The 18,168-nt window shown below is 36.1% G+C and overlaps 1 protein-coding gene and 1 long non-coding RNA gene across 2 annotated transcripts; both read left to right on the top strand.

Moving 5' to 3' along the window:
- The first annotated feature begins 7 nt into the window (after nt 1-7).
- Nucleotides 8-1,688, top strand: LOC130049488 (uncharacterized). The gene is made up of 2 exons (XR_008798004.1): nt 8-1,272; nt 1,358-1,688. It is a non-coding gene; the product is annotated as an uncharacterized LOC130049488 (long non-coding RNA).
- Nucleotides 1,689-2,801: 1,113 nt separating this feature from the next.
- On the top strand, nt 2,802-12,456 carry LOC125662948 (allatostatin-A receptor-like). Its single transcript, XM_056147505.1, has 3 exons — nt 2,802-2,842; nt 4,270-4,295; nt 11,606-12,456. Exons 1-3 carry the CDS (start codon nt 2,802-2,804, stop codon nt 12,454-12,456), a joined length of 918 nt encoding a protein of 305 aa, XP_056003480.1.
- Nucleotides 12,457-18,168: the final 5,712 nt, after the last annotated feature.

Genomic DNA, 18,168 nt, shown 5'->3' with positions numbered 1-18,168 from the left:
ACCTCCTCTGATTAGCTATTATATTACATGTACATATTAGTCAAGCATGAAATATTCTGTTTTTAAAACGTTTGGACATCGTCTGAGAAAAACGTAGAAAGTCCCTGAGAATTATGTTGTTTGTGTCGCCGTTATTAGGGATTATTTGTACACTCATTACAATAAGATTTAAAGTTTCTCCACAATCATTCTATAACTATCACTTTGCTAAATCAATAATAAAGCTGATCACCAAATTTACATTGCTTGAGTGAGTATACATCATAAAGTCAACGTTACCCTACCGACGTTTTTCCAGTTTATTCCGGTTTATAGACATGTTCCATTTACGTTTTCTTAAAAGTTAGTTCTGGCAATGTTCCCATTCGGCAAACATCGGCAGATTCCGGTACCCTACATCTGAAGGTGGAAAAGTCGTGTTCATTATCAAGAAAATAAATAAAATGTGCTTCCCTGTCGAGAATGTCCATACTTAACATGTACTTATACTGTAGACATTTAATCCGCCTATTCAATGAACGCGGGAAATAGAATGCAGTCGATGTAAACAGTACATTCTGACGTCATATTAGTTGTGGGTTTTTTTTATACCCCCCGCAAATGAAGTTTGGGGGGTATACTGGAATCACTTTGTCCGTCCGTCCGTCCGTCTGTCCGTCCGTTTGTCCGTAGAAGCAATTTGTCCGAAGTTTATTTCTAATACCGCTGGACATATTTCATTCAAACTTTATGCACATCTTCTATATATTATGTAGTTGTGCATTTCCTATTTTCATTGAAATATTTTAACAGTTATAGAAGTTACGCACATTTTCTTTTCATTTTGGGGGTTGCGCACTTTGTCCAGAGTTTAATTCTAATACCGTTCAACAAATTTGATTCAAACTTTATTCTCATCTTATATATATATAATGTAGTTGTGCATCTTCTATTTTCATTGAAATATTTTAACGTTTATGGAAGTTACGGACATTTTCTGATTTGGTTGTACATTGTATATTGCTATCGGAGATGTGCACTGGTCGAGTCCACCTAGAAAAATTCACCCAGGTGTGACAATCACATTTGGGGTGCATACGGGTAGAGTAAATTAGGCTACCTGAGAGAAATATAGCGGATAAGATGAGAAATGTGTACGTATTTATTAATTCATGTTAGCTTTTAGCTCTTCGTCAGGTTTTTGCAAGTTTTGGATGGGAACAACGTCATGTTCCTCGTTAGGACTCGTGGTTGTAGACATGCAGGACAGAATTAGACGAAGTGCAGGCCTAGGTAAGCTGCTTTTTCACCTCTAGTAAGAGAAAATAAATATGAACTGAAGGATAGTTTTTGTTCACTTGAGATATTTCTGTTGTAGGATTTTAATGAAGGCTCGCAGTGGTGCCCTGGCATAGTTCTTCATAAATTTTTGAGCCTCAAAACCAGCCTCCCTCATGCCGAGTCATGGTCGTTGCCTGGAAACAACAGGTCGTCATCATAAAATCCTATAGATATAGCTCGTCTCCATTTCTTTGCTTCCAATATCAAAATCATTGTATGAATTCGCCATGTTGCAGAAGGCCTAGTTCTAGTAGTTGCAGACGGTATCTAAAATGAAACCACGGTTTGTTTAATGTTTTTGTCTTATTGGTAAATTAAATCCTTGTCTGTTTACAAATTAACCTCTGTATATATATTCTGATGCGGTTCTTTTATCTTGTTTCTGTTATAATGTCACTGCAGTGGCGGATCCAGGGTTTCCGAAAGGAAGGGTGTGTGTATGTGTGTGAAACTAGGGTAAATAGCCAAAATACTGAGTCATTTTGGGTGCCAATCTAGACTTTTATTCACACTATTTCTATTTTTTAAATTTGTAGCGAAATGGGGTAAAAATCCCCCACTACATTGCATAAGCAAGAAGTCAGGTGAAAATACATGACTTTTGAAGCGGTGATGGACTTTTGCGAGAAGGGCGGATACTCTACGGAAACCCTTTCGTGACATATCTGTATACATGAATAAGTGATGAACCGATGCAATGTACATAAATGTTAATTGTCTAGACAGTATTAAGTTGTTCCGGTGTTGTATAGTAGCCTTTTCCCCATAGTAGAACCCCCCCCTCCCCGAAAAATGGCTATATAGTAGCATTTTCCCCTAGAGGGAAAGACTACTATATAGTAGATCTCCCAACATAGCAGGGTTACCCCCCCCCCCCCCCCCCTCATGTTTTTGGTTTTGATTTTAGAAAACCGACAATGGAAAGGCAGTCAGGCTTTGTACAACAAATATTGATATTGCAAAGATCTGAGTATCAAAAAATGTATGTTGCCGATAGTTTGAATGTAGATACATATGCATTTTCATAGAGAATTTTTTTTTTAGAGATAAGCAACCCCCTCTCCTCCATATATATATATATATATATATATAGAGAGAGAGAGAGAGAGAGAGAGAGAGAGAGGGAGTTCACAATTGTAATTTGCATTCTCATTGAAAATATCTCTGTATTAGAGAGTACATGTACAATTTTAATTTAATTTGTTGGTATTTCTAATGTTATATCCATATTTGAACACATCTGATGAAAAACGCATAAAATTATTAGAATTTTTTAATATCCTGAATGGACAAAGTTTACGGGCCTCCACGAGGCGGTCGGTATGGATACGCAAGTTTTAAGTAGCTGTGCTTTTCAACTGCGCTATTTTAACACATCGTTTTTGAATTAGAAGTGTTTCTTAGCAAAGAATTTGTTAATGTATTAAGAAAAACTTACAAGTAAGAACAAAAATAAAGAAAGAAAACGTTTCCTGATAACCATGGTAATGTACAGTCTGAACTGCGGAACAAAAGACATTATGTAAAAAGAAAGATTGTATGTACCATTATTTTACGTACCTTTTATATTCTCATGAGGAATCATTTTCAATGTTTTGAAATAGTGAATGCACAATGCATTATCATTATTGTGTAAAACATGTTTACTTCGAATTTTTTGATGGAACAAATGGTTTGAGGCCGTTCTTTTGACACATTGATCATTTTGTTTTTTCGTTTGTATATGTTGATCATTAGGGCATCTGCAAAACCACGAAACGAACTCGAAACGAGGCTAGGCCTAAGTAGGAACGAAACAAAACCAACCTAAGCCAGGGATGGATCCAGGCAATATATCCAGGGGTCCAAATATTTTAGGTATAGACCGAATTTGCCCTGGTGGTCGAACATTTTTGATGGTGCAAATATTTAGGAAAAATTAAAATTTCAAAATTTCCATTGGGGGGGGGGGGGGTACTGCGCAATAGAAGGTAATACAAAATGGACGAAATATTACCCCGAATCTTTGTTTTCATTTTTAAAACAATATAGGATCTTTTAGGATAGCAGATATATTGTATGTAATATACATGTATGATCATGTACATGTAATAAACTGAGATGGCAAAATGAATAATAGCTAAGCTTTCAGCTCATGTGAGCTAAAAAGTTTTAGGAGTGCATGTTAAAAATCAAAATTTTTCCAGAATATTCTTCATATGGAAATAAAGTATGCTGATGTTGTCCATCTGTCAGATTCAAAATAAATTCATCTTTGGAGAAAGTTTGTAAACGAATACATGTATGTATAAATCAGAGTACTGACAGTACAGCTGGGAGTTACACCGCCTGGAATAGTTACGATTATATGATTATATCGATAACATGTTCACATCTATTAATCCACCAATGACCCGAGAACAGTGATTGGGGGGTTGGGGTGGGTGGGTGGGGGTCTCTCTCAAAAACCTTTAATTCAATTGAAAGATCCCACTTTCTCCTAATGAGGTTTTAAGAATTATGTCTAGTGAGAGAGCGAGTTGATTCCTTAGTAGCGGCAATTTTGAATCAGGGGTAGACAATCAACAGAGTTGTAGAATTCAAGTTTTACTCCACTATCTGTATGAAAGTTTCTGTGTTAGTCAAATGGAGAGAGACAGTTTTTATTTCTCGTACGATAAATACTTATTTGTTAAACTAACAAATTCTGAGTTGCCTAAATAGGTGCTGTGTTACAAGCACGAAATATTCTGATTTTACATTCTAAATATATCATTGTTTTACATAACATTTGACTGAATGAAATGTTTGTTGAATAATAAATATTTCCAAAAATCCCAATCAAGGAAATTCGGAAATTAACTCTCCATTTAGGATATATAAGAAATGAATAGCCAGAAAAGGATTAATTTCAGGATGGAAAGAATATGTATGGGAATTGTCCGCCGTAAACGTAACCGGAATGTAAAGAAAGGGGGAAATCTACTATATAGTAGGTTTTCCTGGGGGGGGGGGGGTCATCTGGCTATAAAGGGGGACCCTACTATATAGCCATTTCCGTGGGGGAAGATCTATTATATAGCCATTTTTCCGGGGGGGGGGGGGGGGGGTGGCTATGTGGAAAGGCTAGGGGTCCGTGTTTTGCCCAACTATCTATTTTGTATTGCTTATAGGAGTTATGAGATTGATCACTGTTCGTTATCTTCACCTTGCATATAACACCGGCTCATTTCCATACTTGTACGGTTTCTGGAAAAGTAAAGTCTATGTGACCTAATATCCCCATAAATATTTTAGGTCACCTGACCTATTGCAAATGGTCAGCATCCATCGTCGTGTGCCGTGCGTTAACAGTTGACCATTCTTAAATTCTTCTTGATAACTACCATTTAATTTTTTGTTCAAATTTGGTATAAAGCGTATTTGATATAAGGGGGCATAGAGTATAAATTTACTCCACCACCCCTGGGGCATTAAGGATGGAGCAAAAATTTACCAATGTTATATCTTTCCTACAACCTCACATCTGTAAGAAAAACTAAATGCATAGATCTAAACATGTAGAGGTTGAAGGCCTCTACCGAAATTGTTAATTTCATGATTTCCGTGGTAGATGTACTGACCCCAGAGCGCGGCCAAACTAGGTGTATATAATGTTTATGTGTAAACCATTCTTAAATAATGTCTTAATGTTATTGATAGCATAGATCTTCTTTAATGCTCTGTCGTGGGCCTCTTGTTAGTTAAATGTTTTAAATGAAATAATGCCAGTTCCATCCCCACTAAGTTCTGTCAGTATTGAAAAGATTAATCGGGAACGGGAACCAGACTGATGGCTTTCATAACGTACTAGGATTACTTTGCAATATTTACATCCAATATTCGTGTTTATTATAAATGAAAGGTGGAGATAACGAACAGTGATCAATATCACAACTCCTATAAGCAATACAAAATAGATAGTTGGGCAAACACGGACCCCTGGACACACCAGAGGTGGGATCAGGTGCCTAGGATGAAGACCGCATACGTACTCCATATTGGATAGAATGAATAGATATAAAAATCAACGGGGTTCGAATTCACTGCTACTTGTACTTAACACACGGATAGCTCTACAAACGAAACCATTTAAAGTTGTGAGTTTTCGGTTCGCATGGGACTTTAATAAATGTTTGGACAGAAATATACTGGGAAAATATGTTAGAATTATTTTATATCATGCTGCAAGAATACAGTGACCTGCGCCGTAAACCAAAGGTTCTTATAAGGAGTACAATGTATTTTCCCAGAGAGCTACACGTCCGCATTAATGCAGATGCACATGTATTTCCGAATTGTCGGCACGCTTCGCATTCTCTGTGTTGTATGTGTGTGTGTGTGTGTGTGTGTGTGTGTGTGTGATTGAATAGAGCTGTATAAGATATTCATACATTTTGATAAAAGAAAACGCAGAGCTCCTGCATAATAAACTTACATGTGCATTCGATTTATCATTTTACGATGACGTTTTGTAAAGTTTAAACATGAATTAAGGTAGCTGTGCGAGTTAAGATTTTACACCTAGGTATGCATGAAAAAATGAAATGAATTAATAGCATTGTTTTTTTATTTTTTGATAACTGTCAGATAGATGGAAGAAGCTCAGGTGATTTGAAACATAACAGACCTACTATAATAATATTGTAACGTGCAGTGATCTGAACACGATCATTGTTGCTTAGAGAAATACTACCATATCACTAGAAACGCTAGCTCTCTAACGAAGCAGTAGAAATTCCCTACATACTGTCTGCTACACTTTCCCCGCTCAGGGAAGCTTCGTCCCGTAGCTTAGCATGAGTGTTCTCTGATTGCAAAGGCATCTGCCGTTCCCGACGAAAATCACCGTCGTCCCCGGACGACATCACATGCGGACATAAAGTCCCAGAGTTTCAGATACACTCTACCTGAAGCAGGCCTCCCACCAAACATCAGTCACTACGCTGCCACGATTTTGTGATGGGCAGCGGTTTGAACACGCTTGCCTTTGCTTTACTTGCAAGATTAAGAGAAATCATCAACAACAAAAAAAGCTCGTACATGTAGCTCAAGAGCAGTAGAAGTACCATACGCAGGTTTAAATGTCAAAGTCAGTCGTTGACTGTGAAAGTCTGCCCTTCTCGCAAAAGTCCAGTATTCATACGCAAGGAAAGACTGATTGCGTGACCCACTTCATGTTATAAGAAATTGAATGTCAATTTCATTAGTATTGTCATATAATGACGTACATTTGGAAATATTAATATATAATGATTTACACGAATGTCGACATTTAATCCGCCTATTCAATTAACGCGGGAATTGGAATGCAGTCGATTTATAAAGTACATGTACATTGTGACGTCATATTAGTTGCAATTTTTTTTCTTTCGAACCAAGCAAAATTATACCCAACAACAAAACGTATCAGACAGCTTGCCTGGAATTAAAAAAATAAACGTTGGTGATATACTTTCCAAACAGTTTATCATTCATTTTATCTACGGGGTTTTCAATGAAGTATACAACAGTGACGGCGACATTTTTCTAGAGAATGATGGGTAATCTTCATCATTTTTTACCTGATGAAGAACAAATCACATGTCTCAAACATGTAATCATTGGTCCGCGTTTTATCGCGAGCTTTGCTCGCTAATATATATTATTAACATACAACAAACTGAGAGAAACGTAGTGTGTGGATCGCACTGCTCATCACTTGCGTCTGGCAAACTCATACAAACAAATCAAGTCCGTCCTTTTAAGAAGCAGCTGACGTTTGCTGATGTCAGAATAGTCCTTTTATTTTCTATTTTATATTTTCAGCATATTATTTCCAGATTACATTATACAATACAAACACATCTTTAAAAATCTTTGTAAAATGAACTGCAATGGATGGGACCCTGATCAATATCCTTCTAATATACAATAATTTAATTCTTATTGTATCCTTGTCTCTGATTGGTCAAATTCCAATTGAGGAACACAGGTTATTTTTGTATAACCTGGTTTGGTCAGCTGGTTTGGTATGGGGACACACTCCCTTGACAACCAAATGTCGGAACTATTTTTTTCTCTCTCTCTAAACTTCTATGGAATAGAAAGTCAACGTACACAATAAGATACTTCGGTTTGATACACATGTTGTTTTCTCGTTGTCAATATTAGCATCTAGGCCTACTTGTACGCAAATCACTTTTGTTAAACATCTTTCTCTGTATGTATGGTCGAATAATACTATTCATAGATTAAAATAAATATATTATATTCGAATTAATGATTTGCCAAGTAAGCATTACCCTGTTCATTTTGAAATACATTTCTCACTGGGGAAAAGAAGGGGGGGGGGGGTTGCGTTGTTTCATTCCTTGATCCGTCTTTCAACAAAGCAAGCAAAAATTCATACGTCACATTTTATCACATGACGTCAGACACATTGACATGTGGGTGCTATTTGCTACTTGCTTACATATTTTCTTGTGTCGGATTTACTATTAGCGATAGCATTGCATACAAGGGTAAGTTTTCATTTAGTAGAAGTTTTCACAGAGTTAAAAGCCATTAATTATTGCATTTTCTGATATTTGAAGATTTATTTTGGGTAGGCCTAAACAATGCAATTTCCCGTATTTTCTCAATCTGTCGGAGATGAGCGACTTCAATGTCGATCTCTATCTCTAAAGGGCAGCGAAATACGCATTACATGGATAGTCTACACATATTTTCTATCATAATAAACTTCACTTTCGATACAATATTTTGATAAATGGCTAGGCTCCGTAGAACTAAGATTAAAGATGGCGACCTTTGGCTTCGCAGCTAGATCTAGACGCTTCGTGTCACTGTTGCTAAGTAAATCATTGCGCGGCTTGGTTGACTTGTATTTTTCTGAGTGTATGTACATTTTGATAAACGAAGGTTAGCATCTTTGTCTCTTGCATTAAATTATAAGGAATGACTTTAATTTTGGGGCAAGTTATACGAGTATAACATGGTTTGGGTCAGTTTACGATTTTTTATAATCCGCTACACCACGCAGTTGATGTAAACAGTACATTCTGACGTCATATTAGTTGCGATTATTTTCTTTCAATCCAAAGCAACATTATCAACAACAAAAAGTATGAGAAAGGTAGTCTGGAATTTAAAAACATTTGTGGTACTTTCCGAACAGTTTATTTATTCTATTCACGAGATTGTCAATAAAGTATACCATAGCGACGGCAATATTTTTGCAGTGCATTGTGGGTAATCGTCATTTTTCATGTAATGAAGAGCAAATCACGTGTTTCAAAATGTGTGATCATTGAAGCCGTCTCGTCGCGAAGATTGCTCGCTAATATGTAGAACCTAATGTGTAAAACGTGCTGTTCATCCCTTGATACAAACAAATCAAATATGTCTTTTTAAGAAGCAGCTGGTGTTAATTCATGTTAAGATATTTTTTTCCCTATTTCATATTTTCAGTGAATCATTTCCAGATTACCTTATACAATACATACATATCTTAAAGAATTCTTTGTAAAATGAACTGCCAAGGATTGGACACTGATCAATCTCCTTCAAACATACAATAAAGTATTCTTTTACACCTTGCAGGGTGTTAAAAAAAAACGAAATAAAAAAAATATACATACACATTATTAATGTACATAAACTTATAATTACCAGTTGAAAATGTGTACTGTATGTAATCTAAACAGTAGAAAAAATATTGAAAATGCTATAAACCATGTAGTCGTAATTCAGTTTTGGTTAATTATGCACATCAGTGGTTGAGAATTTTTACACATTCTACATGTATATATATCGGCATTAAGCGTTTTACAAGAATTATATCAAATTTCAAGTAAGGATCCCTTCGAATTTAGTAGTCTTGGTATCCATGCTGCTTTTATGTGTTTCCTGACGGCCCCAAGTGAGCTTACTCTTGTTAGAAAATCAGGGAAACGATCTTTTACGTCCCAAGGGGGCTGTGGTCCTTGACACGAGGCACCCTATAACATTCCCGACGACGGATGTAACAGTTACAAATACGTAAACATATATATCATTTTGTGTATATAAACAGTTATTGAAGATCTATCTCGCTACTCCTACAAGGAATACAAAATAAAGAGTTGGACAAATACGGACCCCTGGACATAGTTGTATCATAGGTGGGATCAGGTGCCTAGGAGGAGTAAGCATCCCCTGTCGACCGGTCACACCCGCCGTAAGCCCTATGTCTTGATCAGGTAAACGGAGTAATCCGTAGTTAAAATCAGTGTGCCAAAAGCGGCATAACAATCAGTATGGAACATGTCAGACAGTTGATATTGTTGAAACCCCTGTAACAACATTAAAATATTTACATTTCCAACTGCTTTCTTTGTGACAACCATTTGATGTAAATTTCTCACTTGCATGAAATGAATGACATCAGAGGGTAGGACTATGACAATTAACATGGAATCCAAAGCATATTTTAATTTCTATTGAGAAAAATGTTTGCCTGATTTTATATCTTAATTTTTATTTGAAATATAGATATTGTCGGGCAGTTGAAATGATTAATTACAAAGAGAAACCTGAAAATTGTATAACGATTTCACCTTGATACATGCACTGTAACGTTTTTGGTTGTAGTTCATCATCTGACATACCCGTCATGTTTTCCATCATACATATAGTTAATAAACTTACATACCCAATAACTAAACGGCGATTCCTTAAAAATAATCCTCCTGAGGAATTTACGGTCAACCATCCTCAACGTTTCCTAAGATCTGAACATTCACTGACATTAATTAGACCAACATCGTCCACATATGGGGAAAGGCGTTTGGACGTGGCAGCAGCTACTCTCTGGAACTCTCTACCTGATACCCTCCGTCTTTGTCAGAGTTTGGAAACCTTTAAAAACACTTAAAAACACATTCTTTTTAGACTCACTTATTATTGATATGTCGGTGATAAAATTCTTATGATTTCATGAACAATTTTTATAGGACGTTTTATGCATAAAATAGTTTCCTTCAACTATTGTATTTTAAATCGTTTATCGGTATGGTGTGGAACTATCCATTTAATCATTCTAATTTACTTTTATTCATTGATGTTTTGCTAATATAGTTTTAATACTATCTACCATATAACCATTATAATTTACTTACATTACTATTATAACGTGCCATATAATTTTTATTGTATACAGAGCTTTTGAGTGAGTATTCATAATCATGCAAGGTGAAGATAACGAACAGTGATCAATCTCATAACTCCTACAAGCAATACAAAATAGATAGTTGGGCAAACACGGACCCCTGGACACACCAGAGGTGGGATCAGGTGCCTAGGAGGCGTAAGCATCCCCTGTTGACCGGTCACACCCACCGTGAGCCCCATATAAGGCACTATATAAATAGATATCATTATTATCATTATTGTGATTAATGATTGGTGTATCTCATCTTGAATTGTCACATTGAAGTCTATAGGAAGGGTGCATTTTGTATTTTTTATTGAAATATTTTTAAAAGAAATTGTATTTTTATACAGATCTCTTTGTACACTGTACAAAATTGCGTAAACTTTCTCCTTACCAAAATATATCGGCTTTTAATCATTTAGCAGTCATGTGACCGCCCATCATTACTTGATTTATATTGATTTAAATTGATCAAAAATATTCTATTTTCCTTTCGTTATACAAATACTTTGAGTAACTTCCTTGGCAGATTGGATGGGAATCACTAGAAGTAATACCATTGGCATCCAGCAGCTGTGAATTGTTGCTAATTGATATTTTTCAAACGACCCTATAAATACCTCCATGAAATGCTGAGTCTTTTTATCTATCATCAGATGTCGTAAGTATCACATTTGCTTAAGGCTACTTTAAAGGATTTCTTCGTCGATATATCGTTTTGCGATGATTATCTTTTGTTAGAAATTCAACTTATGTGTATACTGTTGCTTTAAGTGTTAAATATTGGTGTGTAATGTCTTTGTTTTACACAACTATGGTAACAAAAGAAATATCAAATGATTTTTTTCATGCTACATAACAAAACTACCATACGTATGTGTATTTAGTATAGTTTACAGGATTTAATCTTGAAATTATATCTTTTCTTCAGATTTACTTTCTTTCGCTCAACGACTTCTGATTAAGCAATGCATAACGTCTCGTGCAACAACGAAACGATCTCTGAAGATCCGGGATATGTCGACATCGAAAAGTTCTTAAAATTCGAAAATCTTGTTCGATATCTAATTCCAATAACATTTGCATTAATAGCAGTATTGGGAATTGTAGGGAATGCAATCGTCATACATGTGTTTGTGATCTTAGCGAAGAAGAAATCACAAAACACGACTAATATCCTGATTGTCAGTCTTGCCGCCGCTGACCTTCTTTTCCTTGTGTTTTGTGTACCGTCTACAGCAGCGAATTATGCTATGTCCTACTGGCCATTTGGGAACACGTGGTGTAAAGTAGTGAACCTCATGTCGCATACATGCGCATATGTTAGTATCTGGACACTGGTGCTTTTGTCGCTCGATAGATTCATTGCTGTTGTTCATCCGGTGCTTTCAAAACAAATAAGAAATTGTCGAAACACTTGTCTTCTGCTCTCTATCACATGGACTATAATCCTTTGCGGCAACGTTCCGGTTCTTTTGCAATATGGCGTTTTACACTACCAGTGGATGGGTTTTGACAGGTCGTCCTGTTTGAATCTGGCGGGTCTTAAAAGTAAATATGTGTTAAAAGTCTTCTACGGTTGTTTCTTTGTGTTTGGTTACGTACTCCCGCTAACTCTGATATGTGTATTGTATGGTTTTCTGCTCAGAAAAATGTTGCACCGGTCTACCGCAACTAGGCACCAGAGAAGGAGGAGCCTCCACAAAAAGAAAAGGGTGATCAAAGTTGTGATCGCTTTCATCGTATCGTTCGCTATTTGCTGGCTACCGATACAAGTGATATGTATTTTTGGAAGTTTTACTCACCATGAACAGACGATTGGATCTACGGCTGTTTTGATGGTCGCCAACTGCATGTCGTATATCAACAGCTGTATCAATCCGGTATTATATGCTTTTCTTTCCAAGGACTTCCAAAGAAGTTTTTTGTTGATCAGAAAATAAATATTGTGAAAGGACATATCAAGCCGGAAGTGAGACACAAGAAACGAAGACCTTAATGAAAGCTCAAACAGTACAATAGTGCCTTCTGTACGCCTCAACAACTGTACATGGTTATGATATGAGAGTTTTTGATATCAATGATCGTTTGTCTGAAGGAGTATCATGACTCAAGAAACGTAAGCGTAAACATATCATTCATCTGATCTTTTAGTGTGAAAGTTTATTAAATGAGAAAAAGAATTCTTTGCATTTCAATTGCAGGCAGCTTTTAAGCTCACACAACTTAAGTTAAGAGAATGTACAGTTATCTTTTTTTGATGAATTGGCGTTCTTATGAAATAAAAAATTCGATTGTATTTAATGGAGTTTTTGTTTCTGCACTTGGTTTCCATATAGATCTGTGTTGAAAACTTCTTATGAACGTGTTACTTAAGAGAACGGCCTGTTATTATTCATGCTAAAAAGCAATCGGGATGCGGAGAAAAAAGAAGTGGCCCTCTTCTTTGTATTTTTCTTTATTCCCTAAGAAGTGATTTCAAAAACGAATGCTGGTCAAACAAACAAGGACACCATGTAAAAGGAATAAGCCCCACTAATGTGTACCTGTTGTAGAGATACCATAGTGTGTGGCTGTACCGTATTCTTATACTTGTTATAGAGATATGGTATGTAACGATCAGGGTGGACTGTTTGACAGCCCCGCGGGTTTGAACCATTGATAAAAACGAAAACCTTGATATGATAAATTTCTCAATAAACATTTGAATCCCCCTAGATCACTCCATCTTGTCCTTCTGTTAAACATTTACCATCATACCAAAAACCCAACCTTAAGTACCTCTTTTCGTTTACTACGAGAAAATCACTGGATCAAGACTCTGGGCAATGAATTTCCATATGGGTGCAACAACTAGTCCACTACGAAATATCGTGAATGTGGTGAAATATCGTGAATGTGGTGAAATATCGTGAATGTGGTGGGACTTTTTCCAAATACACAAAGCAGCAAACGCAGTCCTGGACATCGTTCATAAAAAAAAACCTAATATAAATAATGTCACATTTGATTCACATTTACCTTACGTTAACAGACAATTGAGTCCACATCGTATTCACACAAAGCCTGTTCAATTTTGAATATGTTATTTTAAGAAGCCAAAGCTAATCCATACTTGCAAAATGAAAATTTAAAATATAGTCTGACCTTCCTTAATTCATATCACAGGCAATTATATCGCCTGGGTTCGAATTTACTATTGATGAGTAAAGGTATAGAACTCTAAATAAAGCTACTCAGGTTCACAATAAACCAAATGGCATAAAAGTCTACTCTGTGTTCTAATATATTCATACGTAATCAATGTACATTACTACCAAAGTTCATCCCGAATTTCCGTATACTTACTAAGATATGCAGAAATGAATTCGGGAAAATGCCTATTATTTTTTTGGTCGAATTTTCGCTGGGCCCTGGCACTGTACGACTATATAGAGTGTTTGAGTATTACAACAAGCTATTACATAGAATCTGCAACATTAGATATCCTTTTTAAGTTGAATTATTTACTCCAATTCATGACCTGAAGTCCGTATTAGCTCCCAGTGAGTGAAAATTGTAAAACCGTCTGCACTTTCACTAAATACAGCCAGTTTAACCGGTGCAACTAATTACCAAAAAAGGACTAAAGGACCCATCGCGATTTAGAGATTTCAATACTAATTTTTATAAATATTGATTCTTTTATTGCATAAATTACATGTATGTTAACAACAAGTCTTTATAAAGATACAAATGTCTCATTATTTCTATTTGTATCCAATCCACATTAACACAGGTGTTTGATGATTTATAATAATGATGTTAATTTGGATAGTAAAGTGGAAAAACTGTATTCAATTTCACTCAATGTAGTTAAATTTGATTAATAACCAAAGAAAATGTGTATGCAGCCACCTTTTTAAAGATGTCACATACAAAAACAGAAGTACATGTTAACATCAGAAAATCAATTATTTTCGTTATAGAAAATAATAGTAAGAGTACCGCGAACTGTACATAATACGCCCGTGGAAAGATAATATAGTGTGTTGTTTTCTTACACCATGATTTGTAGAAATTGGTTTCAGGTAGTAATAGCAATCATCAAGGTTTGACATACTCGCTTTGCATTGTTAAAAGCAGACAACTCATGCACTCACTATGTAATATTTTCACTTGGCATAAAGTGTATGTGTACCAGGTATACCGAGTTTGACTGATACTACAACCTTGATCTTTGACCTCTGACCTTGAAAAACAATAACCATACTCCTCTTATCATGGTGATTAAATGTACCAAGTTGTATAATTCTGGAGCTTACAGTTCGGTCTGTATCCTGTCTACAAGGTTCGGGAGGACAGACAGACGGATGACGTCATACCTTGATACATCCCGTATTCGATAGGCGTATAATGATAGATAAAAACTTGTTAAAATGACAAATTCTAAATGTCAACAGTTTAAAAAAGTGCTAACTAACAAATACGTATAAATTGATAGTGGATGTTGTGGACAGTATTGAATGATAGACATGCATTAGAAGAAATACCAGCATAGGAGTTGCCCTTGACAACATATTCTTAAATATAAATAATCGATTATCTATGGAAAATATATACCTTTTCCAGTATCAATAGTTTACCAATTGTTTTTCTATGCAGTGGATAAAATTGTTCTGAAATATTTATTTCTATTATGCGCAAGGTTTAATTTAATAAAGATTTTTGCAAAAACGTATGACATCACACGAGGATCGATCAACCTTAAAACTCTCATAGGAATAAGTTCAATCCAATAAAATTCAGGAAAAATTACCTGTCTAATATGAGATCTTTCAATATTTTTCAATCTTTGAATTCTTTACGATTGATTTCTGCTGAGTTTAGGGTTCATCGAGGCTCGTAAAGGATAAAGAATTAACGTATTTTTCATGATTTGCATTTCATTTATATGAGTTATTGAATTTCATAGCCAGCAGAATGTAACATGTTTTCAGTCATCGATTTTTTTAATTTGCCGAATATTAAAGTTTTCGATGATTTGAGAAAGGATGAATTGATTAGATTAGTTTTACACTTAGTGTTAGAGGTTCAATGTCCATAAAAAGGAGATAAGAATGAAGGTTGATATGATGTAGGGTCGCTTCCAACTTGTTCTTATTGTAAGTAAAAAAGGTGAATTAGTGAATGTTTTAAGCTTAACAGAAAAGATGAACTTGGCAAATCACAGCCACATGCTTGTACAGCATTTAGAAATGACAGGAAAGCCTTTGTTTCGTTTTGTTTTGACACTTCTGTTGTTCAGGGTTCAAAGGCCAATTCTGTTAATTCTTTTTGTCTCACGAATTTGTTCCTGTTAAGATTTTGAGAGATACTGACGCTGTCCATACTTCGTTATCAGTTATTGTTTTAATTTGCCGAATGTTTCTGATGATTTGAATAAGGATTAGTTTATTACATTAGCTGTACACTTCGGTTTACAGACCGGTCGCAGCAGCTTAGTGGTTCGCTTGATAACCAAGAGGTCGTGAGTTCGAGCGCCGCTCGCGACGACACGTCAAACCTAAGACGTTAACAGTTAACAGAGGTAGTGCTTGCTCCCTCGCCAAACACTCTACATTTTTCAGTGAGAATCACGGATATGACATTAAAAACGGAGGTCCCGCGTCTCGGCAGGCGTTGGCACGTTAATGAACCCTAATTGTTACGGCCCTGAGCGCTAATCATAGGTCTAAATTTGTGGCACTTCACCTATAGCTTGTGACGTGTTCATATGAGTAAAATATTTTCGACATGACGTAAAATATACGAACAATCAATCAATCTGGGTTGAGAATAAAACTTCTACGAAAAAAAGAGAGATTGATACAGTTAAGTTTCCCACTACACTTTATAGGGATTTTTTTAAAACATGGTTTTCCAATACGAACAGTTGAACCAGCGAAAACGATAAAATTTTAATTTCAGTTAGAATAATAAGAAATAGAATCATAAATAGAAAATGAAGCTAGAAAACGAAAGAGCAGAGATAGAAAATGAAGATCTGAGACAGCTTCGCACACTGATTTTGACTACCGAGTACTCTGTTTACCTTACCAAAATGTAGGGCTTACGGCGGGTGTGACCGGTCGACAAGGGATGTTTACTACTCCAAGGCACCCGATCCCATCTCTAGTATATCTAGGGATCCCTGTTTGCCCAACTCTATTTTGTATTCCTTCTAGGAGTTCTGAAATTAATCACTGTTCGTTATCTATCATCTTTTCATCGATGTTTTCCTCAATTTGCGGAAGTTGCAGAACATTTGAAATGGCCACCGCATGTTTGGTCAACTTTGTTACAAGGTGTATTGGTCGGTAAAGCGGATGATGTACACTCGGCCTTGTCCATAGCTGAGATTCAGAAAGACCCACGACCTGTCCTTGTCACTAAGGAATCGGACAACTATGTCTTGTGGACCTCTTGTGGTATCATTTCCTCTCGGTGGGCATCCGACTCTGTGCGTTCTTTCGATGGCCATATTCTTCGTACCATCACTAAGAATGAGGTTATTAATGATATTCCGGATTATATGATCACACTTTTGATTCTTGGAATCCAGTATTCCGCAAAATTTCAAACAAGTTCTTCGAGAGCACTGTTCTATTTCGTCCATGCATTTATCCTTGCGCTCCTTGTGATCCACCTCTTTCTTTTCCAGTTTGTACACCTTACTCACCAACGTCTATGATATTACATTATTTACGATTTATTGATTGATTGTATCTTCTTTAACGTCTCTCTCTCTCTCTCTCTAGGGAATGTGTCGCTCATATGGAGACGTCACCAAGACCAGTGTTCAAGGGCTTCAAATTTAGGCCTTTGCTCGACGTTTACGGTCATTGAGCAGTGGGGGTTCTTTAGCGTACCACACTTACTCCGACACGGGGCATCCATTTTTAAGGTCATCTCCGAGGACCCGTGACATTCACACCTGATGCCAAGCGTTTGGCGATGGAACGGTCACTACCTGTTTTAACGACTACATCATTTATGATCTCAGCAGTTCCCCCATACATTCTTCATTTTGAGAAATCGCTTTTAATGCATAGAGTAGATTATGGAGCTTCTGTGTTTTACCCTAGATTTTAGATTGAGTAAAGAATTGCTAGAATTTGGTTTGTCTTATTTCTCATTGTTTGTTACGTTTTTGTTTTGAGATATTTAGCCATTTCAAACATCAACAAACACGGCAGACACTGTACGTTTATACACTGAAATGCGGAGTAGTGAACTAGCGAGCTGACCTCACTCACAGGTATATTGTAGATAATTCAAATATCTTCACTTTTTATACTTTCAGGTCAAGGTCAAGCTTCACGAGAAAATAAGGTCTTGTCATAAAGAACTGACATACGAAATATGAAAGCCCTACCTTAGGTAGTTCAGGAGATATTGAATGGAACATGATTTTTTTTAATAATTAGGTCAAACACCAAGGTTAAAAGATTGAACATTATTGCATACAATGTCTTGCCATAAAGAAGCTGTATACAAAATATGAAAGTTCCACCTAAAATGGTTTCGAATGTATTTAATAGCTTAAGTTTTCCTATCAGTGGGTCAAACTCCGAGTTCAAGGTCACATGACCATGAAATGAAAGGTCTTTTCATCAGAATATATATACAAGATA

Source organism: Ostrea edulis, chromosome 8, assembly GCF_947568905.1.
Source record: "Ostrea edulis chromosome 8, xbOstEdul1.1, whole genome shotgun sequence".
NCBI classification, from domain to species: domain Eukaryota; kingdom Metazoa; phylum Mollusca; class Bivalvia; order Ostreida; family Ostreidae; genus Ostrea; species Ostrea edulis.
The sequence above is the reverse complement of the archived record's forward strand: the minus strand, read 5'-3'. Positions and strand labels throughout refer to the sequence as shown.